This window comes from Solanum dulcamara, chromosome 7 (assembly GCF_947179165.1).
Source record: "Solanum dulcamara chromosome 7, daSolDulc1.2, whole genome shotgun sequence".
NCBI lineage: Eukaryota > Viridiplantae > Streptophyta > Magnoliopsida > Solanales > Solanaceae > Solanum > Solanum dulcamara.
In genome coordinates, this window is record NC_077243.1 from 9,480,375 (window position 1) to 9,505,162 (window position 24,788).

General features: G+C 33.6%; 5 protein-coding genes across 5 annotated transcripts; 3 read left to right on the forward strand and 2 right to left on the reverse strand.

Moving 5' to 3' along the window:
* The first annotated feature begins 299 nt into the window (after positions 1-299).
* On the forward strand, positions 300-2,276 carry LOC129894025 (transcription factor MYB98-like). Its single transcript, XM_055969517.1, has 3 exons — positions 300-856; positions 943-1,069; positions 1,848-2,276. The coding sequence occupies exons 1-3, from the start codon at positions 300-302 to the stop codon at positions 2,274-2,276; spliced, it is 1,113 nt and encodes a 370-aa protein (XP_055825492.1).
* A 2,187-nt stretch (positions 2,277-4,463) lies between these two features.
* On the forward strand, positions 4,464-6,053 carry LOC129894463 (fasciclin-like arabinogalactan protein 4). Its single transcript, XM_055970169.1, has one exon. The coding sequence runs from the start codon at positions 4,587-4,589 to the stop codon at positions 5,868-5,870; it is 1,284 nt and encodes a 427-aa protein (XP_055826144.1). The 5' UTR covers positions 4,464-4,586; the 3' UTR covers positions 5,871-6,053.
* Positions 6,054-7,147: 1,094 nt separating this feature from the next.
* On the reverse strand, positions 7,148-11,295 carry LOC129896945 (phosphoenolpyruvate/phosphate translocator 1, chloroplastic). Its single transcript, XM_055972946.1, has 9 exons — positions 10,694-11,295; positions 9,994-10,116; positions 9,755-9,907; positions 9,435-9,520; positions 9,216-9,300; positions 8,852-8,971; positions 8,654-8,722; positions 7,701-7,830; positions 7,148-7,519 (listed from the first exon to the last, which is right to left on the reverse strand). Exons 1-9 carry the CDS (start codon positions 11,081-11,083, stop codon positions 7,443-7,445), a joined length of 1,233 nt encoding a protein of 410 aa, XP_055828921.1. The 5' UTR covers positions 11,084-11,295; the 3' UTR covers positions 7,148-7,442.
* A 1,164-nt stretch (positions 11,296-12,459) lies between these two features.
* On the reverse strand, positions 12,460-16,681 carry LOC129896946 (BOI-related E3 ubiquitin-protein ligase 1-like). Its single transcript, XM_055972947.1, has 4 exons — positions 16,342-16,681; positions 15,993-16,108; positions 13,583-13,941; positions 12,460-13,140 (listed from the first exon to the last, which is right to left on the reverse strand). Exons 2-4 carry the CDS (start codon positions 16,102-16,104, stop codon positions 12,610-12,612), a joined length of 1,002 nt encoding a protein of 333 aa, XP_055828922.1. The 5' UTR covers positions 16,105-16,108; positions 16,342-16,681; the 3' UTR covers positions 12,460-12,609.
* Positions 16,682-21,672: 4,991 nt separating this feature from the next.
* LOC129896694 (60S ribosomal protein L44) lies at positions 21,673-23,479 on the forward strand. The gene is made up of 4 exons (XM_055972632.1): positions 21,673-21,792; positions 22,773-22,952; positions 23,115-23,189; positions 23,273-23,479. Exons 1-4 carry the CDS (start codon positions 21,790-21,792, stop codon positions 23,330-23,332), a joined length of 318 nt encoding a protein of 105 aa, XP_055828607.1. The 5' UTR covers positions 21,673-21,789; the 3' UTR covers positions 23,333-23,479.
* The last annotated feature ends 1,309 nt before the right edge of the window (positions 23,480-24,788 follow it).

Below are 24,788 nucleotides of genomic sequence, written 5' to 3' on the forward strand. Positions count from 1 at the left end.
TAAAATTACGTCATCAGATTTACCAATTTCGAAAGAAGATAAATATTATAATTTCAAACTACCCTAAATTGGTAAAATATTTTGCTCAAGCCTTGACCAAACAATAGCCATTGGATCATCAAGGTCAAAAAGGGTTAGATACATTTCACACTGTAATAAATGTCTCTCCACACTTTATTACTACTAACTACATATATAACACACAAATAAATCTAGTAAAAGAGAAATTGAAAAACAAAAATCACCAAAAAAAAATTCCTCCTAATTCTTCCTCTCATGCTTTACTCCTAATTGATCCCATGGAGTTTGCTCATAGTAGTAAACAGGATGTCTTTTGCACACCACCTAAAGATTATCTTCAAGATTTTCATCACCTCGATCTTAATTTTTCTTTTACAGGAGGAGGACCATTAACCGTCAACACGAATCCTGATCAAAATTTCATGATCGAAATGAATAATAGTTATGATCCGTTATTCAATCCTCTCTCAAATCATGATGATAACTTCTCATCAATTGGTCAAGATTTCAACTTTGGTTATGAATTCAAGCCATTTGACCAAATTGGTAGTGCAAGTGGTAGCACATTAGTCATGAAGAATTTTGAGAGTTCTATGGATATAAATTACAACTTTATTGGTGATCAAGCTATGAAACCTATCAACTTCAATGTTGTGCCTGATGAAAGTTCATGTATTACTAGTACTGTTGAAATTAATGGTACTAATATTTATGATGATAAAGAAATTGGTAGAAAAAAGTATAAGAAAAGTTTATCTTCTTCATCTAAGAGAGAAATAGGAAGGGGTACTCGAAAAAAGTCAAAATCAGGTCAATGGACTATTGAAGAAGACAGGTATTAATCTTAGTTTTTTTTTTTTTAGAAACAAATCAATGTTACTTATTAATGTTAATCTATTTGATTGTTTTACATTATTACAGGATTTTGATCAATTTGGTAGAGAGATTTGGAGATAGAAAATGGTCACAAATAGCACAAGTATTGAAAGGGAGAATAGGGAAGCAATGTAGAGAGAGGTGGCATAATCATCTTAGACCTGATATCAAAGTATGATTTTTTTTACTTCTAATTTGGTATTAATTATTTCTTTCCTCTTTGTTTCATCTCCCAAACTAGTGATAATCTATTTCTTTAATGCAAGTTTATCAACTTCTATCTACAAGGTCTTTTACTTTCTTTGTCCGTTTATGTATCACAATTTCTCATTTCATTGCTAATTAACGACATATATACATAAACATTTTAATTACAAAAACACTTTTAAAAAAAAGACATCATAGTGCACTAAGTTTTCGCTATGTGCGGGGTTTGAAGAGCTGCCGAACCATTAGAGTCTATTTTATGCAGCCTTGACCAAAATTTTTGCAAGAGGCACATCTCGAATCGATGACCTTGATCCTAATCGCATGACAAAAACTTTATCAGTTATGCCAAGACTCCCATTTTATTTTGTTAGTGAGTGAAAATATATATTAAAACTAATGTTCTCATAATATTATCAAATTGAAGAGTATTTGATGAAAATATTGAATACTACGATGAATATAAAATTATTTTTGTTAAGAGAGATTAATACTAATATTTAAATATAAGTTTTAACAAGCAAAATGAATTTAAAGGTTAAAAAAAAAAAATTCGTAAAGAAAGTCAATTTTTCTTATGGTGGTTAAATAGTAGGAAAATGACTTTTGTCGTAATAAATTAAATATACCTTATTTTCATTATATCTTCGAAGAATGAAAATTGAATTCACACCCTTTATGCGAGAGGAGACTGAGTAACTAGATTTAATGAATATTTGTGTATTGATTTGTTAATTGAGCAGAAGGATTTGTGGACGGAGGAAGAAGATATGATCTTCATTGAAGCACATACAGAAGTAGGAAACAAATGGGCAGAAATAGCAAAGAGACTTGCTGGTAGAAGTGAGAATTCTATAAAGAACCATTGGAATGCTACAAAAAGAAGGCAATTGTCAAGACGAAAATGTCGCACAAAATGGCCCAGGCCAAGCTCTATCCTCCAGAATTATATCAAAACCTTCAACTTCGAAAAGGGTAATAATACTATTAATGCACCTAAAGTATTAGAACCAATTCCTGCAGATAATGATTTCAGTGATGAATTTGCTTTGGATGACAAAATGTTTGATGATTTGGAGATTCCTTATGAACTGATGCAAGATGGTGAAGTAAATAAGGAGCTTGACTTGATGGATTTCATTAATATTCCTACTAATCTTAATCAAGAGTAATATTATAGACTATAGAGCATGAAAATGACTGTAATTCCTTATGACATGCTACATTTATAGGTGTTTGTTTTAATTAAGAACGATCATTGTAGTGTTGGTAAAATGATTCTAGTATCTCAGAAGGATGTATTTATATTATTGTCTAGATTGATATCTTCTTATTGGCTTTTAATATATTTATCGAAAAGAGACAAAACTATCCTTCAATTAATTTTGGGCTCAAAACTACCCCTTCCGTCTAACTATTGGATCACTTCTACCCTTTTTTTTAACGGAATAAGATGTGCATTCAATGTGTAAATTATAACGCCACATAGAAGTCCACCTAAGCACACCCACCCCACCCATTAAAAGATCCAACCTTCCCTAATAACCCTAATTTCATGCATTCAATGTGTAAATTATAACGCCACATAGACGTCCACCTAAGCACACCCACCCCACCCATCAAAAGATCCAACCTTCCCTAATAATCCTAATTTCATCCTTGCTCCATTTCTTCAAGAAGTTTTCTTCACCTTTCAGAAAAATTCTAGAGATTAAAAAATTAATTAAGATTTGTAAATTAACTAATAGACATATGGAGTAGTAAACAAATTTATGATAGGTGTATTACTCCACAGAATAAACTTGGTGATTAGACCTATCTGAGTGAGATTGTTGGAAATATGATTCTAGTATCTCATGTTTGATTGGATAAATATTATGAAAAGTATTTTTTTAAAAAAATAATTTTTTCAAAAATGAGAAAAATGACTTCTTACAGAGGAAAGTAGTGAAATTTGATGAGAGATAATAGCCACTTCGAGATTTCTAAAAAATACTACTAGTTATTTTTATTTGTTGTTTTGACGCTCAAGATAAACAAAATTATCCTAAGCAATTAGTCTTAACTAGAGGTCTCAAATTTGAGCCTGAGTATGGAGAAAATCCTATTGGGAGTATCATCCTCAAATGAGTTCAAATTTCAATATAAACTCTCGGTGGAAAAAAAAAAATCCATACATCGAGGGCAGGCCAAGACTCGTTCCAACAATAAATTATTGTTTTTATATAGAGTTTTAACAATAATTCATAGTGCAACAAAACTAGCAACAGACTTCTCTTATTTTTGTTTTATCTTTTTTCTGTGGTCAACTCTAGTTTTTCTTCTTGCTATTACTTTTTTTTTTTTGCGATATATATATACACACATTATCACCGTTGAAATAGCCATTTTCATCGAAGAAGTCGACAATTACTTAACTATCACCGAATTTGTAGTAATAAAATTACATCCGAGAACTTCGAAATAGGCAAAGAATGGAATGTGGGATGAGAGGAAAGAGAGATATTCAATAAGTTAGTGGCTAAATTTGATAAAATTTAAAAATCTTGATCTATTTTAGTAATGTATGGACATACTATGAGCGATAGGATTAGGAATGGAGACATACGAGACAAAGTGGAGTGGCCTTCGTGATGGACAAGATGAGGGAAGGGAGAACGAGATGGTTTGATCATGTAAAGAGAAGATGTGCGGATGTCCGGATAAGGAGATGTGAGAGGTTAGATATATTGGGTCGATGAGAGACAAATATATGCCGAAAAAATATTGATGAGAGGTGATCGGGCAGAAGATGACACAATTTTAACTTATTGATAACATGACCTTAGATAAGAGGATATGTATGTCACATACTAGGGTGGAAGGTTAGTAAGTAGTGGAGAACCGTTTTTGCTTTTCGAGAGCTTAGGCTTAATGATGTTTGTCATTGTACTAGCTGTATTCTTGTAGGCTTTGCAGTGCTTTCCCTGTTAGATGCTATGTTTTTTATACTATTTTGTCCTATTATGTATTTGGTTTTACTACTCTTGAGTCGATAATCTTTCTAAAACAGTTTTTCTATCTCCACGAAATAGTAATAAGGTTTGCGTACACTTTAATCTCCTTACATCGCACTTGTGGAATTTCAGTCAATATATTACTATTATTGATTTGGGTCAGTTGTATTTTCAAGTAATTATCTCTTGTAAAATTTTCTGTTTAATTATTAAAACCAAAAAAAACTACTTTATGTGTGATAAAATGCATAAGGAATAATATGGTTAACTTTGTGCCAAAAAAGTATAATCATATTCTCCAGCCACCCCTATAATTATCATACTTAAAAATCTTGTTAATGTTAAAATATGAATATAATAATTTGTATCACTATCAACCCCCAAGGGGGTAAAGGTGGGTGGGTAGCAACCTCTGTTCAGTTCCTAAGCTTCTCTCACTTCATCACTCTCTGCCTCTTCAATATTCACAAGTCAGAACCAACAACAATGGCTAAAATAATTTTCATTTCCCATTTTACCCCTATCACCCTTCTCTATATCCTTCTCTTGTCCACTTCCCACATACCCATTTTAGCCATTAACATCACCCATCTTCTATCTTCATACCCTGAGCTTTCCGATTTCACTAATCTCCTCTCCACCACCGCCGTAGCCGCCGATCTGGCGGGTCGATCCTCCGTCACCCTTTTCGCCGTCCCCAATACCTTCCTCCGAAACTCCGATGTGATAAGCAACCATTCTCCGTCGTCATCCTCCATTAATCTGGGCGATGTCCTCCGTTACCATGTTCTGCTCGAGTACTACTCTTGGCCTGATCTCCGCCTTATACCTCCCGCCGGAAAACTTGTCACTACTCTGTTTCAGACCACAGGACGTGCTCCTAGCAACTTCGGGTCCGTTAACATTACCCGTGACCCGATTTCAAATGCCATCACTATCCATTCATCGAATTCCAACGCTACTGTTATCAATTCCGTGAAGACAGTTCCGTATAACATTTCCATTTTCACCGTTGATTCAGTTTTAGTTCCTAATGGGTTTAATTTAATGGCATCTGAAACTCGACCCACTTTAGGCCTCAACATAACCAAGACACTAATCGATGGTCACAACTTTAATGTCGCCGCTTCAATGCTGACGGCTTCAGGAGTGGAAAACGAGTTTGAGGATGACGAACATGGTGCCGGAATAACTTTATTTATGCCGACAGACCAGGCATTTTCGGATCTGAACTCATCGATGTTATTCCAATCTCTGCCGGCGGATAAAAAGACTGACGTGCTGAGATTCCACGTTTTGCACTCGTACTACCCTCTGGGCTCACTTCAATCGATAGTGAATCCAGTTCAACCAACATTGGCTACGGAACAAAATGGGGCTGGAAGTTTCACGCTCAACATTTCTAGAGTAAATGGGGATGTATCGATCGACACTGGGATCGTTCAGGCGTCGGTGACTCGAACGGTGTTTGATCAGAATCCAGTGGTGATATTTGGGGTGTCCAAGGTTTTATTACCTAAAGAATATTTTCAAAAGAATTCAATTGAGGTAAGTAACCCAAGTAGTGGAGTACCTGCAATAGCTGACCCACCGGAGATTTCTCTCTCACCGATCTATTCGCCGGATATTGAAGGTTCAACTAAACACTTATCTTCACCGCCGGGTTTCGGAGAAAAAGAATCGTCGACGGCGAACAGGAAAAGTGCAGTAAGAATATTTTTGGGTTTATGGTGCATAGGATTCTACCTAGCTCTACTGTCAATTAATTAATGTGTAATTATTTTTTCCTGCTTTGTGGAAGTGATTTAGGTCAAGTAGTATCAATTTATTTTTTTGCCTATTTCATTCTTCCCTATGTTTTTTTTTTTTTAATTAAAGCTTCATTATGGTGTTGTAATCTGTAAAGAGCTCCATTTTGTTTATTGCAATTGCTACATAAGATTATTTATGATATGTGTGGGAATACAAATATTTTGCGTACTTTTGATTGAATTTTAGCTTACACCTACTACTGAATATAGCATAAGGTTTTGATCTTTGTGCTTTGTGTAATCAAGCGAACAAATTCATGCACAAGATGCAATGGACAAAATCTTTACAGCTGAGTTTTTCCTTTGTCATACTGATGAATAGTCATAAGATTGACCAATCTTTTGCTGAAATATTGGATCTTTAATGGAAAAATACCATTATTCTTTATAATATTTGCTAACTAAATGCCCAAAAGGAGGAAAAAGTACATCTCTTTGGAAGTGTAGGAAAATGTACTGAATTATATTGGGGACCTTTTTGTGGAATGTACTTAGCTGTATCCAACCAGGTGTATTCAATGTTCACTTGTTGATCTCAGCAATGCAGAGTACCCTCAAGAATAATAAGACGTTACTTAGGTCATTTTATGTGGATTTTTCTTTTTCTGAACTTTTTAGCTGGCGTTTGCTAGAAAATTCAAAGCCTATTTTAAAACAATTTAATGTTTGTAAACTTTTGGCCTATGCAAAAAGTGATTCTCTTTTTTCTTTTCTTTTTAAAATTATGATTATAAACTCAATATTTTGATTTTTCAACTTTGTTAGAGATGGAAGGGGATATTTAGGTCACCTAATAGTGTCCCAAGGAAACACAAAAGAATCTATTTGGATTTGTGATGGAACATAGGTAGGAAATTACTGGTGATTTGGCAATGGCACTTATCTATTGGTTAACATTCCTTGTTGATGGACTTATCTATCTGCCCCATGTTGCATCAAATCCAACTTGTCATTTTGGGCTACTAGTGATTTCATTCTTGGGCTTAGTGTCACAATGTGAGTATTACAACAACAAACCCAATATATGCAAGATCTAGAGAAGGTAGAGATTTGAATGATCCACATAAAGGTAGTTAAAAAGGAAAACACAGAAATAAAGAGAACATAGCCAATAATAGGAAAACAAAAGCAAAATAGGAGCAATAACCAAATAATGTGATAATTGAAGCATAGTGCAGGAGAAACAAAAACCATAAGACATGCAACTGCGAGAATTATTGCATAAAAAAACAGCCGAACTTTAAATTTCCGATTCTCCACTTGAGAGATAATTAATCACTTGGGAAGAAAACTATTTTGAATGCAATGGTATTGTAATCAAATAATACAAACTCTCCCCAACTTTGTGAGTTTCAACGCCCGCAGCCTAGTGAAATCGTCAAATTGGCAGCAATTAATTAAAGCTGCCTAAGAAAAGAATAATTCGTCCAACATGGCATAACAGACTAAAAGAAGATCCTGCCTAGAATACAACCAAGCTTTGGTTCATCCGTCTAATGATCATAATCTACCATCAAAATTGATCAAGATTTCATTCTGTTTTTGCCTTAGGCTTAATGCGCTTCACCCTTGAATATAGGAAAACACCAGCAAGGGCAACTCCAGTTCCTACATCAAAAATGAGGAAATTGATTTCTCTATTGTGAAAAAAAAGAAGGTAATAACTATCTTTTTATATTCAACAAAACATTATCACTCGAGCTGTCAACAGGAAGGAGTGAAAAGGGGAAAAGGAGTTTTTTTCTCAATCAGTAATATGATGACAAGTATCAAGTGTAAGGTGTCATACCCAAACCGTTAATGGGAGAAACAGGTGTGCGGAAGAAGAGAACAGAGGTCACAATAACCACCACTCGCTTCACACAGTTACCCACAGAATGAGTAACAGGCGATACCCTCTGCAATATCATGTAAGAAACCTGCACCAAAAATGGAGTGTCAGCAATAAATAACATAATCAGCAGTTGTCCCAAGCGAAATGACACAGTTTTCAGTAATTCATCAAGATTTGTTACATTGGTTTGTGAAATGCATAAAAAAAGAATTCTACTCAAGCAAACCAAGCTGCTGATTTGCAGCAAACACAGCCCGAGTATAACTGTAAGAGAAACTTTTAGCCAATTCTGCATTAAAATGGCCACTGATCATAGCCGAAATTAGCCAACAGGTGAAATTTCCACCTGTGTGTTTACAAATTTTCCAAGTCTTCCTGACATTTAAAAAGAATCTAATTTAAAGCTTCTCCCCTTGTATAAATCTTCAATTTTGTTTCAGTGTGAAAACCGGAAAAAATTGTATCTTTTTAGACAAGCTCAAGCATCTATATTTAAAATAAGGCAGGCAGTAAAAAACTATGCTTAAGAAGACAGCAAGGAAGAGCCAAGTCTTTCAAATTGGTCTACAGTTGATAGGAATATGCGCTTCCAGCATGCTTGATATTGTCAAAAATAGATTGCAGGAAAGGAAGGTTCTATCCTTCACTAGAACAAGGGAACATCCAGCATCCACAAATTGCAAGCAACACAACAGCACAAATCAAAGTGCAGTATTACACGAATTATGTCAATGTCTTATCAATGATGAACTGGACCAAAAATGCATAATTAGATCTCACATAATCTTGCACCACAGTAGCAACATAAACTTTGGGCTTTCTCACTATGAGGCAGGCTAGAATTTGAAATGAATCATGTTATAGGACTCCAAGGAATCTTTCAGATATATAATGTACAATCCTTATACCTGTTGATAAGCATGGAAGCAGAGAGCAGCAATGAAAGACCTTGTGTAAAGCTGGTTGACATTCATCCCCTAGCACCAAAGGAAAATAATTAAAGTTTTTCAAAATAGTTGCTGCAATTTCTTGTACAACGGAACAATGAAAAAAGACAGTAAGTAAAGGGGTAGAAGCAATAAAAATTTCCGCCATATATCACTTACTGCAGCTTCCAGGTATGCAGGAGTGAACTTGACACCTTCCGTGAAAAAGGCGTATGGGGCCAACAAGAAAAAGGACATGATAGTGATTATTGAAAAGAGAGTAATATTATCCAACGACTCCTGCAAAGAAAAAAAGGAAATGTATAACGTTATAGCACTTCAGAAACCAATGAAGACCAAGCAAGATTTTGGTTTTCGTCTTCTAAATGCAATAAGGTTAATCCAGAAACAAGCTAGTTACTTGATGAAAATGGAAAAGAACTCTCGGAAAGCACCCACACAGTTTGCTCTTACAACTAACATTACATATAAGCTTGAAACCAAAGAAACCCTCATCTAATAGCATGCAACAGACCAAAATTACCTCTTTCCGAACCATAAACTTCTTGCTGAGGACATTACGAGATTGATTGGTTAAATTAGAGGCCATTGCACTCCAAAATCCAGCCCTGGAAATAAGCAAACACAAGATTTCAATATTAAATTTTGGAATAAAACTTGATCTAAGTTATCCCCCATTTATTTACTAAACTAGCAACTAATTATATGGTATTATATAGCACGGAACATTTTAATCCCCTACCAATTAAAAGATGCCTCAGTCATTGATGCAAGTCCCACTCCACCAACAATTGGTACAAGAGAAGACAAAACCCATAAGGTAGGGAACTGCATGTACAAGAGATCCAATGTCATTAACTATAATAACACAGAAAGTAGACAAACAGCTAAATTGAAGTGAACCATTTTTTTCTTTTTAAAGTACTGGAGGCATAAATATAATCTGAATTAAGATGAAAATATAGGGAAAAAGAGATTGAAAAATAGTTGTTTCGCCCTGCTGTCACAAATGAATGCAAGATCTTTATATAGAAATGTAAGGGACATTCATCTAAAGCACACCTCGCCTAAGAACATAGCAGAGAGGACAACAGAGAAGAATGGCTCCATAGCTTTGATAGTGTGAGTGAATGACACAGCAACTTTTCCAAGACTCATGTTGGTGAAAAGGTTACCCAAAGTATGCACCATTGCCAAAGGCAAAATTGCAACAAGCTGCCAATTGAAAATTAAAAATCAGAACACATGTACATAATCAGGTTTAACTCCAAACCGTAGTTAATTTGTCTCAATAAAGTTACCTGAGCACCACTGATTTTTGGCCTTTTGTATAGATTAAGAGTCCACATTAGAATTACAAGAACTGAGCCAACAGCAAATTGCGCGAGAGTCACTGTAACTGGGTAATGGAACGCTTTCAGTACCTATAGAATACAGGAACCTTAATCAATGACGGACCTTGACATGCGAAAAAGCAAAGTTTAACTTTCTATTTACCAGCCATGTTCACCTCCAAGTAACATGTACTGAGTAATACAAATTTTTATTCTGTAAGCAAATCGCATCTCCAAAGCACAACTTGCATATGACAGTGAGAGATTCAAAATCACTTCAATTGAGTTGCAAACTACAAATAAATGTAGGCTAAAAGTATGATGTGAAGAGATTCAAAATCACTTCAATTAATTTGCAACCTATTAGAAAATAGCCCAAGTTGCAAACATAAATGCACAGGGAATAGATTATTCCAAAAATAAGGGGGGAAAGTTAATATCTGACGAAGTTTAAATCAATATTCTAAAAATTTGGAATATTCATGCCTTGGAAAACCTCACAAATGGCAATACATGCATGCATTTATACATACAATAAAAGCACTGTCAAAGGGAGCAAAATTCCAACACGTACGAACAAGTGGTATAAGCAACTAGGACCTCAGATCAGTGCTATTTTTTCATCAAACCAACACAAGTAAAGCGGTACGAGAAACAGAAAGCACACCTGTTTGTTGTAAATGTTGAAGTAGATGTTAAATAGATACCAAAGCCCGAAAAGAGATCCGAGCACCAAAGTTTCCGTCATAGGCTTAGATTTGGGAGACTCTCCAGCGCTCTCCGGCACAGACGTGGCTCGAACCTCGACTCCATCCGATTCACGTTCTGGAGCCGGAGCCGGAACTGAAATCCATCCGTTACGATTCAGCTTGGACGAAGAAGAATCGGCTGAGCATCGAATTGGATTGATTTTCCTAGCTGCAGAGCCATTAAGGGATCCAAAACGAAACGGCTGAGATAAAGGATTGAATCTGCAAAGCGAAACGGAACCGGAAGGCTTGTGCGGCTTCTTAGGAAGTGAAATTGACGGAGAAAACGAGATTGCCGTGCTCTGCATTTTGGCGAATTAGATCGAAGAAATTGCAGCAGAGAGAGTGAGAAGAGAGATGATTATAAAGTGTGTTTGGGGGGAGAGGAGACGTTGGGGACTCCGTCGAGGCGTGAGAAGTGAAGTGAACACAGATTGTAAACAGAGAAGCAAAATAAGAGTTCAGAAATGTAAGGGGGATATTATGGGTATTTTCGATAACTTTGGGGGGTGCTTTCGCTATTATGTTTTTAATTGTGGGTAGGGTTGTTGAATGTAAGTAGTTGGGGGCGAGGACAAATTTGTTGGGGATCCGATTGGTAAATCATTTCCTTACCAACCTGGAAAGATTGTGATTGGATTAAAAAATAAAAATAAATTAGTAGTGAACAGACAATACAAATATACTTATGTTGGAAGGTTATTTTTTTACCATATAGATCAAACTTAAGGTCTTAAATTTTATGAATATTTAACTTCTGAAATAATTGGTTCTCACATTTGAAAATTGAGTAGTACTACTAAACTTATTTAATGTTAAGGGTATAATTGAGATTAATTGAATAATACATCAAATCCTAGAAAGTGAGACAGTTTTAATTAAAATATTTTTGTTATATTACTATTTTATTTGTATCGTCACGTTCAAAATTCATATTTCAAATATAAATCGCCCAACAATTTCCGAGACATTGATTCTATGCAAATTTGTTGTTATATTCTTCACACACCAATGCAATTCTATACTCCCTCCTCCAAAGTTTAAATCAGTTTTATTTTCTTGATTTAACTAAATAAAATGTTTTGGAATAACGTTTTGTGATTGACATAAAGTGCAACTCAATGGAGTAAAATAAAATGTTTAATTTAAGATCAGATGCAACGGTTTAGTCATTTCCACCAAATTATATTACTATTTAATTAATTAATTTATTGGTACAACAAGTTATACCACTATGTATACCTATTTAATGAAATATCGTTCCAAGCATATACAAGGCCACCAATTAGTCAACAAATTGACCCATCACACTATAAAAAGCAAAAACGCACTTGTCCTCAAGTTAAGTTTTCTTCCTTGTTTTTCTTTTTCCATTGCTTTTCTCTACGTTAAGATAAAACAAATTAGTAGTCATTAAAGTCATTGAAAGAATGCATCTAGACAGATTCATGATATATATTCAAATTCTACTTATATTTAAGTAATAAGAATGGCTTCTTATTTAGCTTCTAGTTACCATAAGCATCTTTGCCATTTTTGTCTCTACTTGCAACTTGCAAGTATCCAGAGCTACCATAAAGTGTCTCATAGTGAAGTGATCCTCAATGTTTTGGACTCATCACTTAAACATCATAAACATGCAAAGACCATATCAAACAGGAGCATAAACAAAAAGCAAACAATGTGAAAGCCAGTAAAAAGACCATCCTTGTTTCATCTCATCTGCATTCATATAGTTAAGGCATCCACAATTCATGATTGTAACATTACATAATTTAAACATTCCTCTTCAAAACACAAAGATTATGATGAGTGCAAGTGTTCGTACACGTCTTCATGACATGTTAACTTGAACACTTGCAGTCTTCATTACCTGGCATACTGGGCAACTATCAATAAACCCTTCACATTCTTTACAAAGACACAAGTGCCTGCATGGAACTAACAAGACACTAGCTACTTTACTCTTGCAAGCTCTGCAGCATTTTAGCTGCTGTATATTGGGTACTTGATCTTGTGAACCACTTGCCAAATGGGGGTGGTTTGTACTTGAGGCAGCATCATTTACTTCACTATCTCCACAACCTTCCTTAGCTTGCATGGAACCATGAGCCATGGCCTGCTGAATATTGTTTTTTAGGGCATTGACAACCGACTCGTTGTACTTTGCTCTGTAATGCCACGACTGAGCTTCTACAGTAATCTGCTTAATTCTCTCCCCAAGCTCCCTGTTCTTGAAGTTCAAATTGTCTATTTCAAGATCTTTCTCATATAACTTCCTGCTAACTTCTTTTTGCAAGGAATTCAGTAAAGATACTGTCTGTCGATGAACCAACTCCCTCATGCCCTTCATCATATTATCTTCCTGAGTTACCAAAGATGAATCAGAAGTGTCCAATGACTAAAATTTCATATAGCATAAATTCAATGCAGAAAATCATGTCTGTATCAGTATCCACCTCCAAGTCATTTATTAAACTCTTTAATGCCCTAAACTATCAACGTATGCCCGATTCTCAGATATAGTTGGAGACACCAACCCTAATGATACTACCAAGATGGAAATGCTCCTACTTATGCTCTTACTCATGTAATAAAAAACTTTTACAAGTCAATCCCAGCATATCAAAGGATGCATAATAATGACTTAATGCATGTCAACCCCTTTACCAGTAAGTAGACATAGATATCAAAAATGGATAGGAGAAAACCATATTATTTCTTTTTCAGACACATTGTATGACTTAATCCAGATCAATCTAAAGTTTGATATGCCAAACTTCAGACTAAGTTAATGAATACATTACCTGCACTTTCATGTAGTGATCAAATTCTTCTCTTTGCCTGTCAATCTCATATTTAAAACCATTGTCTATTGGTAGACGAGCAGGAAGGGCTGCTTTCATGTTTTCAGGAGCAGAAGTGACTGATGAATTGCGTTCTTTTTCCTCATAAGAAAGTCTAAGTCCAGTTGATACAGTAATTGGATTCAAAATACTTCCAGCTTGATCCACTTCATTCTGACCAAAGTTGTTATTCAAGGATATCTGAAGCTTTTGGCTATAGTTGGGTTCAACATCCCGGATTCTTTTGGTAGGGCGGAGTGCAGCAGATGGGTGTTCATTGAGAGTGTGGCTTATTGGGTAGCCACTACATCCAACGGTAACTGAAACAGATTTTAAAAAAAAATTGTCCATGAGACCAAGCAAAACGCAACCAGGAAGTGTTAACACCACTCTGTCTAGAATGGCTAAATATCTTACAGCAAGACAATGAATAAATTATGCAAGGAGCACCAACCAAAGGACAAATACCATAATAAGCAAACAAGAACATTGAAAGAAAGCATTAGAACTCTGTGATTAAACATAATTTATTCATTATTATTATTTTTTGGGGCGGGGGGGGGGGGGGGTGTTAAGTATCCTGTTGAGTTTAATATGAAAGATAAAGCACCAGAGAAGATCTAAACTAACATGGCTCTGTTAGATTTTAAAAACAAAGAACTCTACCTTTTGATAAAGTGATAACCATAATTTCGGAAAATGAAAATTGTTTCTTTTAATTAATATTCACTAGCCAGGAAAACAGAACTACTCATGGAGAGAGGTAGGTGTAAATAATGAACTTTTAGTTTTCGTTAAGCACAAATTAACTGACTTTGAGTATGGAACAAGTCTCATATACAATATAATCAGATGACATCCAAGAAGCAGTTTTAACTATGTACTAATCAACTGACTCAGAGTATAGAACAAGTCTCATATACAATAATCAGATGAACAAATAAAATGAGCATTGAGATCATCTCAGGCATTAACAGTAGTCTGTTCACTGCCCCCGTACCCAGAGGTGACTTAAGTTTCATACAGTTCTTAGGTAAGTCTATTAGTAAGACATCAAATGATATTTGTCGCAAAATCAAGTACCATATAAACCAAAGTCGTTACAATTAAATGGAAGAAAATAGAAAAGACTATTAATGCGCAGCCAGCATTCACCATTTCCTTTTCTTAACAGATGCAAGGCTCACCATTCACCACAACTACTGCACCAATGGAAACCCCCTAATAACAGCAATAGATGAAGATTTATTTCTTGGAAAGTGAAACATAAGATTGATCCGAACCGAAAAAGGAATCCAACCTCCTTCTCTTCATGTTTCCAGACGGACTTCCGAAGCATATATAAAACTTATCTCTTAATATTTGGGATCCTTTTTTGTTGAAGATAAAATTAAGTCAGAAGAACATGTGCCATTAAAAAGGCTACAGCCGTTTTAGCACAAAGTTATCTTATCTTTCTCAAGAATCTAGCATATGGTTATATGTACCTCTAATCTTAGATAATGACATACATGTTTAAAAACAACGAAAATCAAATTGTTCTAAATTATAATGTTGAAGAAAGAAACGACAACGAGTCAGTCCCCTCAAGTGATCTGAACAAAAATAACAGGCAACTATCGTTTTATATCCTTTGTATGCTTCGGGTTTATAATTAAAACAAGTCTTCTGCCTATTTTGTTGAATTGAACAATGCATTCTATAATTCAGAATAAGTCAAAACCTTCATCAACATATACTTGCCAAATGCATTTTCTTTACATGCTGGCTTCTTTTTCTAGTCTCCACTTGCAGCCCCACTTTATATCTTACCAGGATAGACTAAAGATTTGAAGAGACGCCGGTATTGCAGGTCATCATTAGCATGAGCTAAGCTGCAATTTGTCTGTTCTAATTTCACCTAAGATTTCTGGATGAGACACTCTAATAACTCAACCAGTGCTAAGTGCCGCACTGCAAGCTTTAGGCATCGAGGTGCTGACCAACCAAGAAGAAAAGGCACTCTCCATATATGCCCTGAACCAACTTTAATTTATCAAGCACAAGGGCAATAATACAGGCCCTGTTCAGATAGATTACCAGAAAGTCTTTGTAACACAAATAAGGTCAGTTCGTAACAACCTTCTAAAATCGATTTAACACTTGGGCATGAGAATGCTTAATGTGGAAATTCAAACACAAAAGGAAACCCAAAAAAATCATAGAGCCTCTATTAACAATCAATCTATCAAATTCGTGACACAAACCCAACCTTTAAAAACAACATAAAAGAGGAAAATCATGAACCAAATTAGTGATCTTATATCGCAAAATAGAAAATCTAATTGGAGTAGTATTCTTGTGGGGAAAAAAAAGCATTTAGGAAACTCACCATCTCCAAACAGTTGCAGCTGAGGCAATGCACTCACATCATACTGGAAATGATTCCCCTCTAATGAAGCTGGAAGAAATAAAGCGTTGCCACTACTACCTTCTCCAAACATATTCCTGAAAGTTGTATCACACGATTAATTCAAGAACGTCACTCTTCATACAAAATCAACAAGATCTCAAATAAAAACTTCCAAAATCTGTGACTCAACCCCAAGAATGAATCAAGAAAATATCCCTATAGATGGATCGATCCGGCAAACATAAGAAACAAGAAAACCCCAAGTCCCAAATGGTCATAAAAACTCAAGAAACGCGTAGAAAACAAGAAAAAAAAAACAAATGGGTACCTCGAAATTGGTGTTGTTGAAGGAGAAATTAGATATAAAAAAGAGGGAGAAAGAAGAGAGAGAAGTAAGGGAACATAATAACAGTAATAGTAGATGGAGAGAAGTGATGGTGGTGAAGGTGTAATAGCTGTGGGGAAAGGTTTCGGTTAAGAAAAACGATTCCATTCGTTGGTTTTGGCGTTGGTATTGGTATTGGTGTTGGTGATACAATCACAAGACTCACTCGTTGAAGAAATCTTCCTCTTTCCTTTTCCCCTTGTTGCTATAATCTCTCTTTCTCTCTCTTTCTCTTTCATATACTCTGTCTTTGGCAGCTTTCTTTTCCTTTTCCTTTTTCCCACCACTAATTTATTTATTTCAGTTACGTTCTCCTCCCCGAAATTTACATTTTTGTCCCTCGACCGTTCAATTTTTCCTCCCCCATCAAATCTGCATTTTTTCACGCATAATAAATTGGAAGTTTTATGGTCAATCTAAATTAATGCATAGGCAAGTTGCCTAAAAATGAACAACTTATTAGACGAAAACAATAATAACATACTAAGTGAAATATGTGCGGGATAAAGTATATACATATTTTATTATTATCTTGTAAAAATAAAAAAATTATTTTCAAAATGACCTTGATTTGAGTATACTAATTCAAAGTAAATATGAAAAAGGAAAAATGAAAATGAAGAAAATATAGTAAATACTATGAAAACAGTAACAATTCAATAATCAAAATATCATAAAAATCAATTGATGGTAGAATACAAAAGCAAAACATTACCAAAATAAAGCTACTACTAATATAGACACCACCAGGGGCGGAGCCACCCTCGGGCAAGGGGTGTCAAGCGACACTCCTTCGTCGGAAAATTATATTATATATATTGGTCAAAAATTAGTTTAATGAATATATATACAAGTGTTGATACTTCTTGACACAATAACAACATATATTTTTTTACTTTATATTTTGAAACTTCTTAATAAAAATTCTGGCTCCGCCATGGGACACACTAACACTCTGTTTGGATGGTCGTTACATATTATTTTATAATATATCGTATTGTATTGTATCGTTCTATATTGTTTTAATGAATACAACATTTGAAGTGGTCATATCGTTCTCCGTCGTTATATAATATCACACATTGATAATTTGAATGATAAACCCAAAAGAAAAGTGGAATACGAGATAGAACTGCTATGAAATGGTAGAGTGAGATAAAGTTAGATTTTTAATTATTAAAGATAAAATGAGAAGAAAATATCAAGATAACAACGCGATCACACCAAATTGGTTGTTACATAAAGGGAGACTTTTTGTCATTACCTAACGATAGATTTAAACGATACTCCCTCTATTCCCAAATAATTGAATGTTGGAGTATTTTTTTTTTAGTGTTCAAAATAATTGAATTATTCACTATTCAAAATAGATGTTGGAATTTTTTTTCAATTTTACCCTTCCTTTAAATTTTCAAGGTTGAGTTTCAAGAATGAATTAAATGAGTATCGAGAGTTAGCATGGAGTTTAAAAAGGACAAAAATAAAAAACATGACTAATTTATGTCTTTGTTTTTTTCTTAAGATGCGTGTCATATTCCAATAATTCAATTATTTTGAAATGGATGAAGTACGATATAATAAAATTAAAATAAAAATTATATTTAAATTAAAAATACAATATAATATAATACAATACAAACACAACGTGTAACAGCCATCCAAACAATGAAACTAGCTTCACTATATAACATAAGAAGAAAAAGTTAGTAGTAATTTAAGTTCAAGTAATTAATTTTAGTACTATCATTGCTTAAAAGCTATTTTTATTAGGAGAGAAAGTAGTAAAATCTACACATTTTTGGTGCGAGTGGTTAAAGGATGAAGAAAGGGCATTATAGTAAAAGGCTAAATGATGCCGTAGTTACTTCCAAAGGGGTTCTTGTCTGCAGGTGGTGGTCGGTCCTAGGCCAACAATCATCCACCCAAAGTATGACATTTACAAGTGGAATCCAAGCTCTCAAGCAATACTTTTTTATTACTACTCCCCTTCCGTTTCGATTTAAAATGATTCTCTCTTTATTGTATTTGTTCTAAAAGGATACATTCTAAATTTAAAAATATTTTAATTTGTACTATTCATGTAATTTTTAAAGTGATTAACATGTCTATGCAATATATAGTTGAAAACATCAAATAAAGTTGGAGCTCAAAAATATTCAATTTATTATATGTTTAGATATTCAATCAAAATAAATATCTAGTAAGTGATGTGGAAATCATACTCCATAATAATAAATATAAATTTGAAATGGGAGTGAGAATAGTGAAAAGGGAAAAGAGGAGATGGAAGAGACGTGAAGAATCCAAGATGAAATTTTGGAAAGATCCAAGTGAGAAACATGTGGGAGATGATATAAATCATATAATGATGACAAGAATCCACGAGAACGTGACAAAAGTGGAATCAGAGTAGACACGCATATAACCATTATTAGTATTGTTCTATTCTATTAAATTTAAATTAGCATAAAAACTTTTAATAAAGAACTTTCAAGACCCTTGATTGTTGGTATTAGTATTAATATTATCCTTCAAAGCAGCCGGCTGCTCTCACTCCACTTTGTGGGTCCCTTCTCTAACGTTCTTCTGCGGGAGTATTATTGGACCAAGTATATAATGTTGCAGTGGTGGGAATAGTTTGGACCATTTGAAACTCGAATCACATTTTGAATTCTTTTAGATATTTGATTTGGAGATTGGGATTTTAGATTTTATTTTAAAAACTTTTAGATTTTGAATTGAATATAGAATTTGGTATTCCACCAAAGTCACTTTTAACTTATTTTGGATTATTCTTTTTTCCTCGACTTTCATTTTTTTGGTGTACTAATTTTTTATTAGTCAACACATCATCTCATACAATAAAATTGGTATAATTAAATTATTGTAGCACCTTTTAAGATAAGGTAAGATTCCATATGCACCAGCCTGCTGATTTATAAGATTATATTGAATATCTTATTAATGATGTATCAATTTAAAAATTAAATTAAACACTTCTAAATTAGAAACTTGAAAAGCAAAAATGTGATTTATTAAAGGTGAACAAAATCGAATCAAATCGTAAAATGAGTCAAATAATAAATAAAAAATCAACTAGTAGTTTGGTATTGAAAAAAAACTAATTATACTTGGGTTAGTTTGATTTTATCTAAAAAAAATCAACCTGATACCAAATCAATCCGATATTATATATATAATTTTTAATATTTATTTTATATATAAAAGTATTTACTTTAATATAATTTATAAATATTTCTTATATCATAGTTTTTTTTCTTTTAACGTATTATTTCAAGTTTAATACTTAAATTTTTTAATGGTCTTATAAACACTACAATCCATTGATATTAGTAACTACAATAAAGCTTAAATCAAAATAAAATCAATACTAATGCTAACAAAAAAACAAACAAATCAATCCAATGCTAAGAATCACAATAATGTTGAACATTTGTTCTTTAGTTTTATAGTAGTGAAGTTGTCCGCGCTTCGCGCGATTATGAAAGATGATAAGATACCAATATATTTTTATCCAGATGTATAATTGATTTCATAGAGAAATACGTTTGGTTAGTAGTTAGTTGACTTCCAACAAAGTCATTGATTGTTATCTTGAACCAAAAGAAAAGATAAACTTCTGACAATAATTTTTTTATATAAGATATAAAATAAAGAGAAATCATAGAGAGAACTACAAAAAATAAATAAATAGCGCAACACCATTCTTACAATCCTAATCATTAAAAAATAAAAAGAAAAAAAAAAGAAATCAATGGACAATTTTTCAAACTCTTGTCGATACCATTCTTACAAGTCGATTAACATTCAATAGCCTTCATATTATTCTTTAATTCAAACTAAAAAATGAATAAAATAAATATCGAAAACATAACAACTTAAAAGGATAATGTGATCATTTCTATGAAGTTTTACAATGCCTCTATTTATAGGACTATAATATGAATATGTCATGAATATGACTATTTATTATTTTAGGGATTATGATGATAAAAAATTAGGAAAATAATGAAAATAAAGACCATTAAGTTATGTATTAAAGAACATAAATGAGCAGTTAATTGACATATTTATTATTCTACAATAAAAAAGAAGAAGAAAGAAATAAACAGATTTCTTAACCAAAGATTATAATAAAGATGAAAACAAGAGACTCAACCATTATTGTGTAGATTTTAGTCTTATTTAAAACTTATAATGAAAGATTTGTAATTGAAAATTCATGGAAAAGAGATTATATTTAGACATTTTAAGGAAGTAGAAGGCCACAAAAAAAAGAAGATAATTATGTCCTACAAAGTCATAAATTATTATTTTGAATCAAAAGAAATTATAAATTTACAACAATCAAAACTTTATATAAAATACAAAATAAAGAAAAATCACGAGAGAACTACAAAAAATAGATAAGTAATGCAACATTCTTAAAATCTTAATCATTAAAATATATGAAATCAATGCACAATTTTCCAAGCTCTTTTCTACATCTACTTTCACAAACCACTATCAAAATTTAATAGCCTCCATCTTCTTCTTCAAGTCAAATCAGAGCATCAACATAATAAGCATGGAAAACATGAAAACTTAAAATGCTTATGTGCTTATTTAACAAAGTTTTACAATATCTCGATTTATAAGACTAAAAAAAAATTCTCGATCTTTTTATTATATGAATTTTATTGTAAAAACTCGACAAAAACCTCAAGTAATACAAATTTTAATATATTTTGTCAATAAAAGTGTTGAACAAATAGAAGACACAAAATAGTCAAGAGTACATGTGATTTCAAATGCAAAGTTTCTAACCAAACACTGAAATATGCAGTACACGGCTGTAATCTTTTTTTTTTTTTAAAAAAAACTCGATTATGCTCAGCGTGAATCTAAAAATATACTCCCTTCGTTTTATTTTATAAGGCACCATTTGATTTGGCACAGTGTTTAAAGGAAAAAATAAAATTTTTGAAATTTATAGTCTAAAACAATTATTAGATATTTATGTTGTTGTAAATCACTTCATTAAAAAAGTAAAAGAAAATTTTCTTACACTTTATTGTGATCCCTTTTCTGTTAAGTTTATTTATTGTTTCTTGCATGTTCTATCAAACCATGCCACATAGGTTAAAACGGGAAGCATATCCGATGAAATAGGCCTGCTCAATTTAGTCCATGCAATATTAAGCCCAATGACATGTTCTTAACTTTAGCCCAATATTTTTGGCCCACAAGCAGAGCCCGCCCGCCTAGTTGTTCATAACCCTAAGTCCGAGTATAAAAATTATCTTCTCCCTTCTTAGGGCTTTCGATCGGCACCAGCTGAACGGCAATTGTGCTCTCTGCTATTTCTGTCTAACCTCCCGGCCTGCGAAAATGGTATTACTTCTTATTGCTGCCTCTTTGATTTCTTATTGATTTTATGTGTAATAGTGAAGCACTCATCCAATCATGTTCATCAGTGAAATTGATGATTCTCCCCATTGAAGTTCAGAAATCTCGCTGTCATGAAACGATCTATTGACACATTAAAGTAGGAATATATCTTAATTTAGTTCGGAAACTAGATGAAATGATGACTCGTTCTTCACTTTGTTATTAAGTACATGAATCTGACAAACTTGTCTGCTGCTATAGTCGTTGTTACGGTTTTCAGTTTTTAATATTGATTCCTTAGTGAAATTGCACCAATGAGCACAATCTAGTTTAATAATTGAGAAGCAGCAACTCCATATCATCTAGGCTTGTAGCCATGTATAATGAATATAGACCTAGCTCAAAAGCTACGTAAAAGAACAACATACCAGTGTAATCCTACAGTATGGGGTTTGGGGAGGGGAGGAGATTGTAGGGTGTACCCTAACCTTACCCCTGCCTCGAGGAGTTAGAGAAGGTAGAGAGCTGTTTTTGAAAGACCCTCAGCTCTACTAACTTACAAACAATGTTAAAAACAACTTACAAACACAAAACAGACATAAAAAATAATAATGAAATCATTACATATCATTCAGAAAAAAGGCGCACCAACACTATCAAAATAAGCATCAAGAGCTACTTGACTTTCATTAATGTTCCGGCATCTACAAATTCTTGAAAGGAGAACTTTGTGCTAAAATGAAATGGGCACCAGATTTGGGATTGATGGGTAACCTATAGACTGTTTGATAATTGTTTATTCCGTTTGTTGAGGAACTTTAGGACGCACACATTATCCTCATTACTATATTTCATAGAAATGTTATGATTTTCTTGAGTATTGTTGATTTGAATGTCCACTTTCTACCTGCTTCTAGGATGTAATAATGTCTTGATATGTTGATTGTTTCATGATAATTGACTGTTCAATGTGGCTCTTGCAGGTGAACGTTCCTAAGACAAAGAAGACCTACTGCAAGTCCAAGGAGTGCAAAAAGCACACCTTGCACAAGGTCACCCAATACAAGAAAGGGAAAGATAGTTTGGCTGCTCAGGGAAAGCGTCGTTACGACAGGAAGCAGTCTGGTTATGGTGGTCAGACAAAGCCCGTTTTCCACAAAAAGGTAGCTTTTTGAGAATCGATATGATCATTGTTTTATTCAAAAGAAAATTTGTATATAAACAAATGTATGGAATTATGAGAAACTTTTCAGTGATTTAGAGCTCTGTATTTGGTATACTGGTTAAGGAGTAACTAATCTCTTCCTTTTTCTCGTACAAACCAGGCTAAGACCACAAAGAAGATCGTGTTGAGGTTGCAATGCCAAGGCTGCAAACATGTTTCACAGCACCCAATCAAGGTTTGTTAATGGAGTTTTATCTTTGCTCTGCAGTTCTTATTTTACATTGTCTATAAGTTGTGATCATTTCTTTGGTTATGCAGAGGTGCAAGCATTTTGAAATTGGTGGGGACAAGAAAGGAAAGGGAACCTCACTTTTCTAGATTGCCTCTGAAGCCACCAAGAACTTCCTTTTTTGCCTTCTCTTATGTTGCAATGTTGAACTTTTGTTATTTTGGATGGTGGTTCTTTTGTGTTACATTATCTTCCAAATAGATTATTTTGCGTTATGATAGTTATATTGTAGATCATATCTATATTCTAGCTTTTTGAGTTACTGTTTTAGTAATTGATTTTCAAGCCATTGGGATGCAGTTCTGATGTTTTATTTGCTATAACAGTAATGTCTACAAGTATTGCCCACTTTGAATGCATGCTGGTTTGATTGAAATCCAGTTGATAATTCAAGAAGGATGTTTTCATCATTATCGGCATTGTCATACGTCTCATTTAAATCACGTAGCATGAAATGAAACAAATGAGATTGAAATGTTTAAGCGATTGCTAACTTTGGCCTTCGATCTTTGTTGTATTCTCAAGGGGATAGTGAACTGCTTTTAGTCATTCTCAGAGATGGTGAATTTGTATCCTTTGTTTTTCTATGAATACCCATTAAGACGCTGTGTAGTCTCTCATAGGCATTAGTTCCTTAGGAATTCATGTATATGATTGTAATTATGTTTGACATGTTTCTTTGTTTAATGAATTGAATTGGGACGTAGGGCTAAACTGAATTGAATGCGGTTCCAAACGTGTTTAATTGCTGCTGCTTGCTTAGGCAAATTGGATCCCTCGTTTACTCAGACAACCTTTGAGTTCTTTGGGTGTTTCACCTGTATATGATGATTGGCTGATTATACGTTCTATTTCCCTTTTCAATGATTTCTTGTTCTCACAAAGCAAAGTCGACCATAGAACAAAGTGTAAAAAAGCTATCAGGAGCGTTTTACTTTTAACATATATTCAGCTATAACTCGCCCATTTATCACCACAAATTTAACATACATAATGTATAGTAGATGGCCTATTAGAGGCCGTTTGGATTGACTTATAAGTTGTTTTCAGGTTTTTTTGAGTGTTTGACTGGTCAACTTAAAGTCATTTTGTGCTTAAAATAAGTCCCAGTAAATATTTGGGTTTATTTAGATGAACTTATTTTAAGCAGTTTATAAGTTGAAAACAACTTATAAATCAAAAAAAAAAAGTTGGTTTTAAAACTTATAAGCAATTTTCAACTTATAAGCTGCTTAAAAATAAGTCAATCCAAACAGGCTATTAAAGTCCATTTAAATAACAAGCAATTTGCACTTATGTGCATAGAATCGACATTAGTTGATACAAAACCAAAGAAGCTAGCAAGGCCTTTGGCTCAAGTCTTTATTTTTACGGAAAATGGTCAAAATTACCTTTGAACTATTCGAAATAGCTCAAGTATACCCTTCAACTATTTTTGGAATCAAATATACCCTCGCCGTTACCAAAAGAGACCACAAATACCCTTTCATTTAACGGTTGGCCGTTAAAGCTGACGTGGTAGTGCCACATGAAAAAAAATATTCA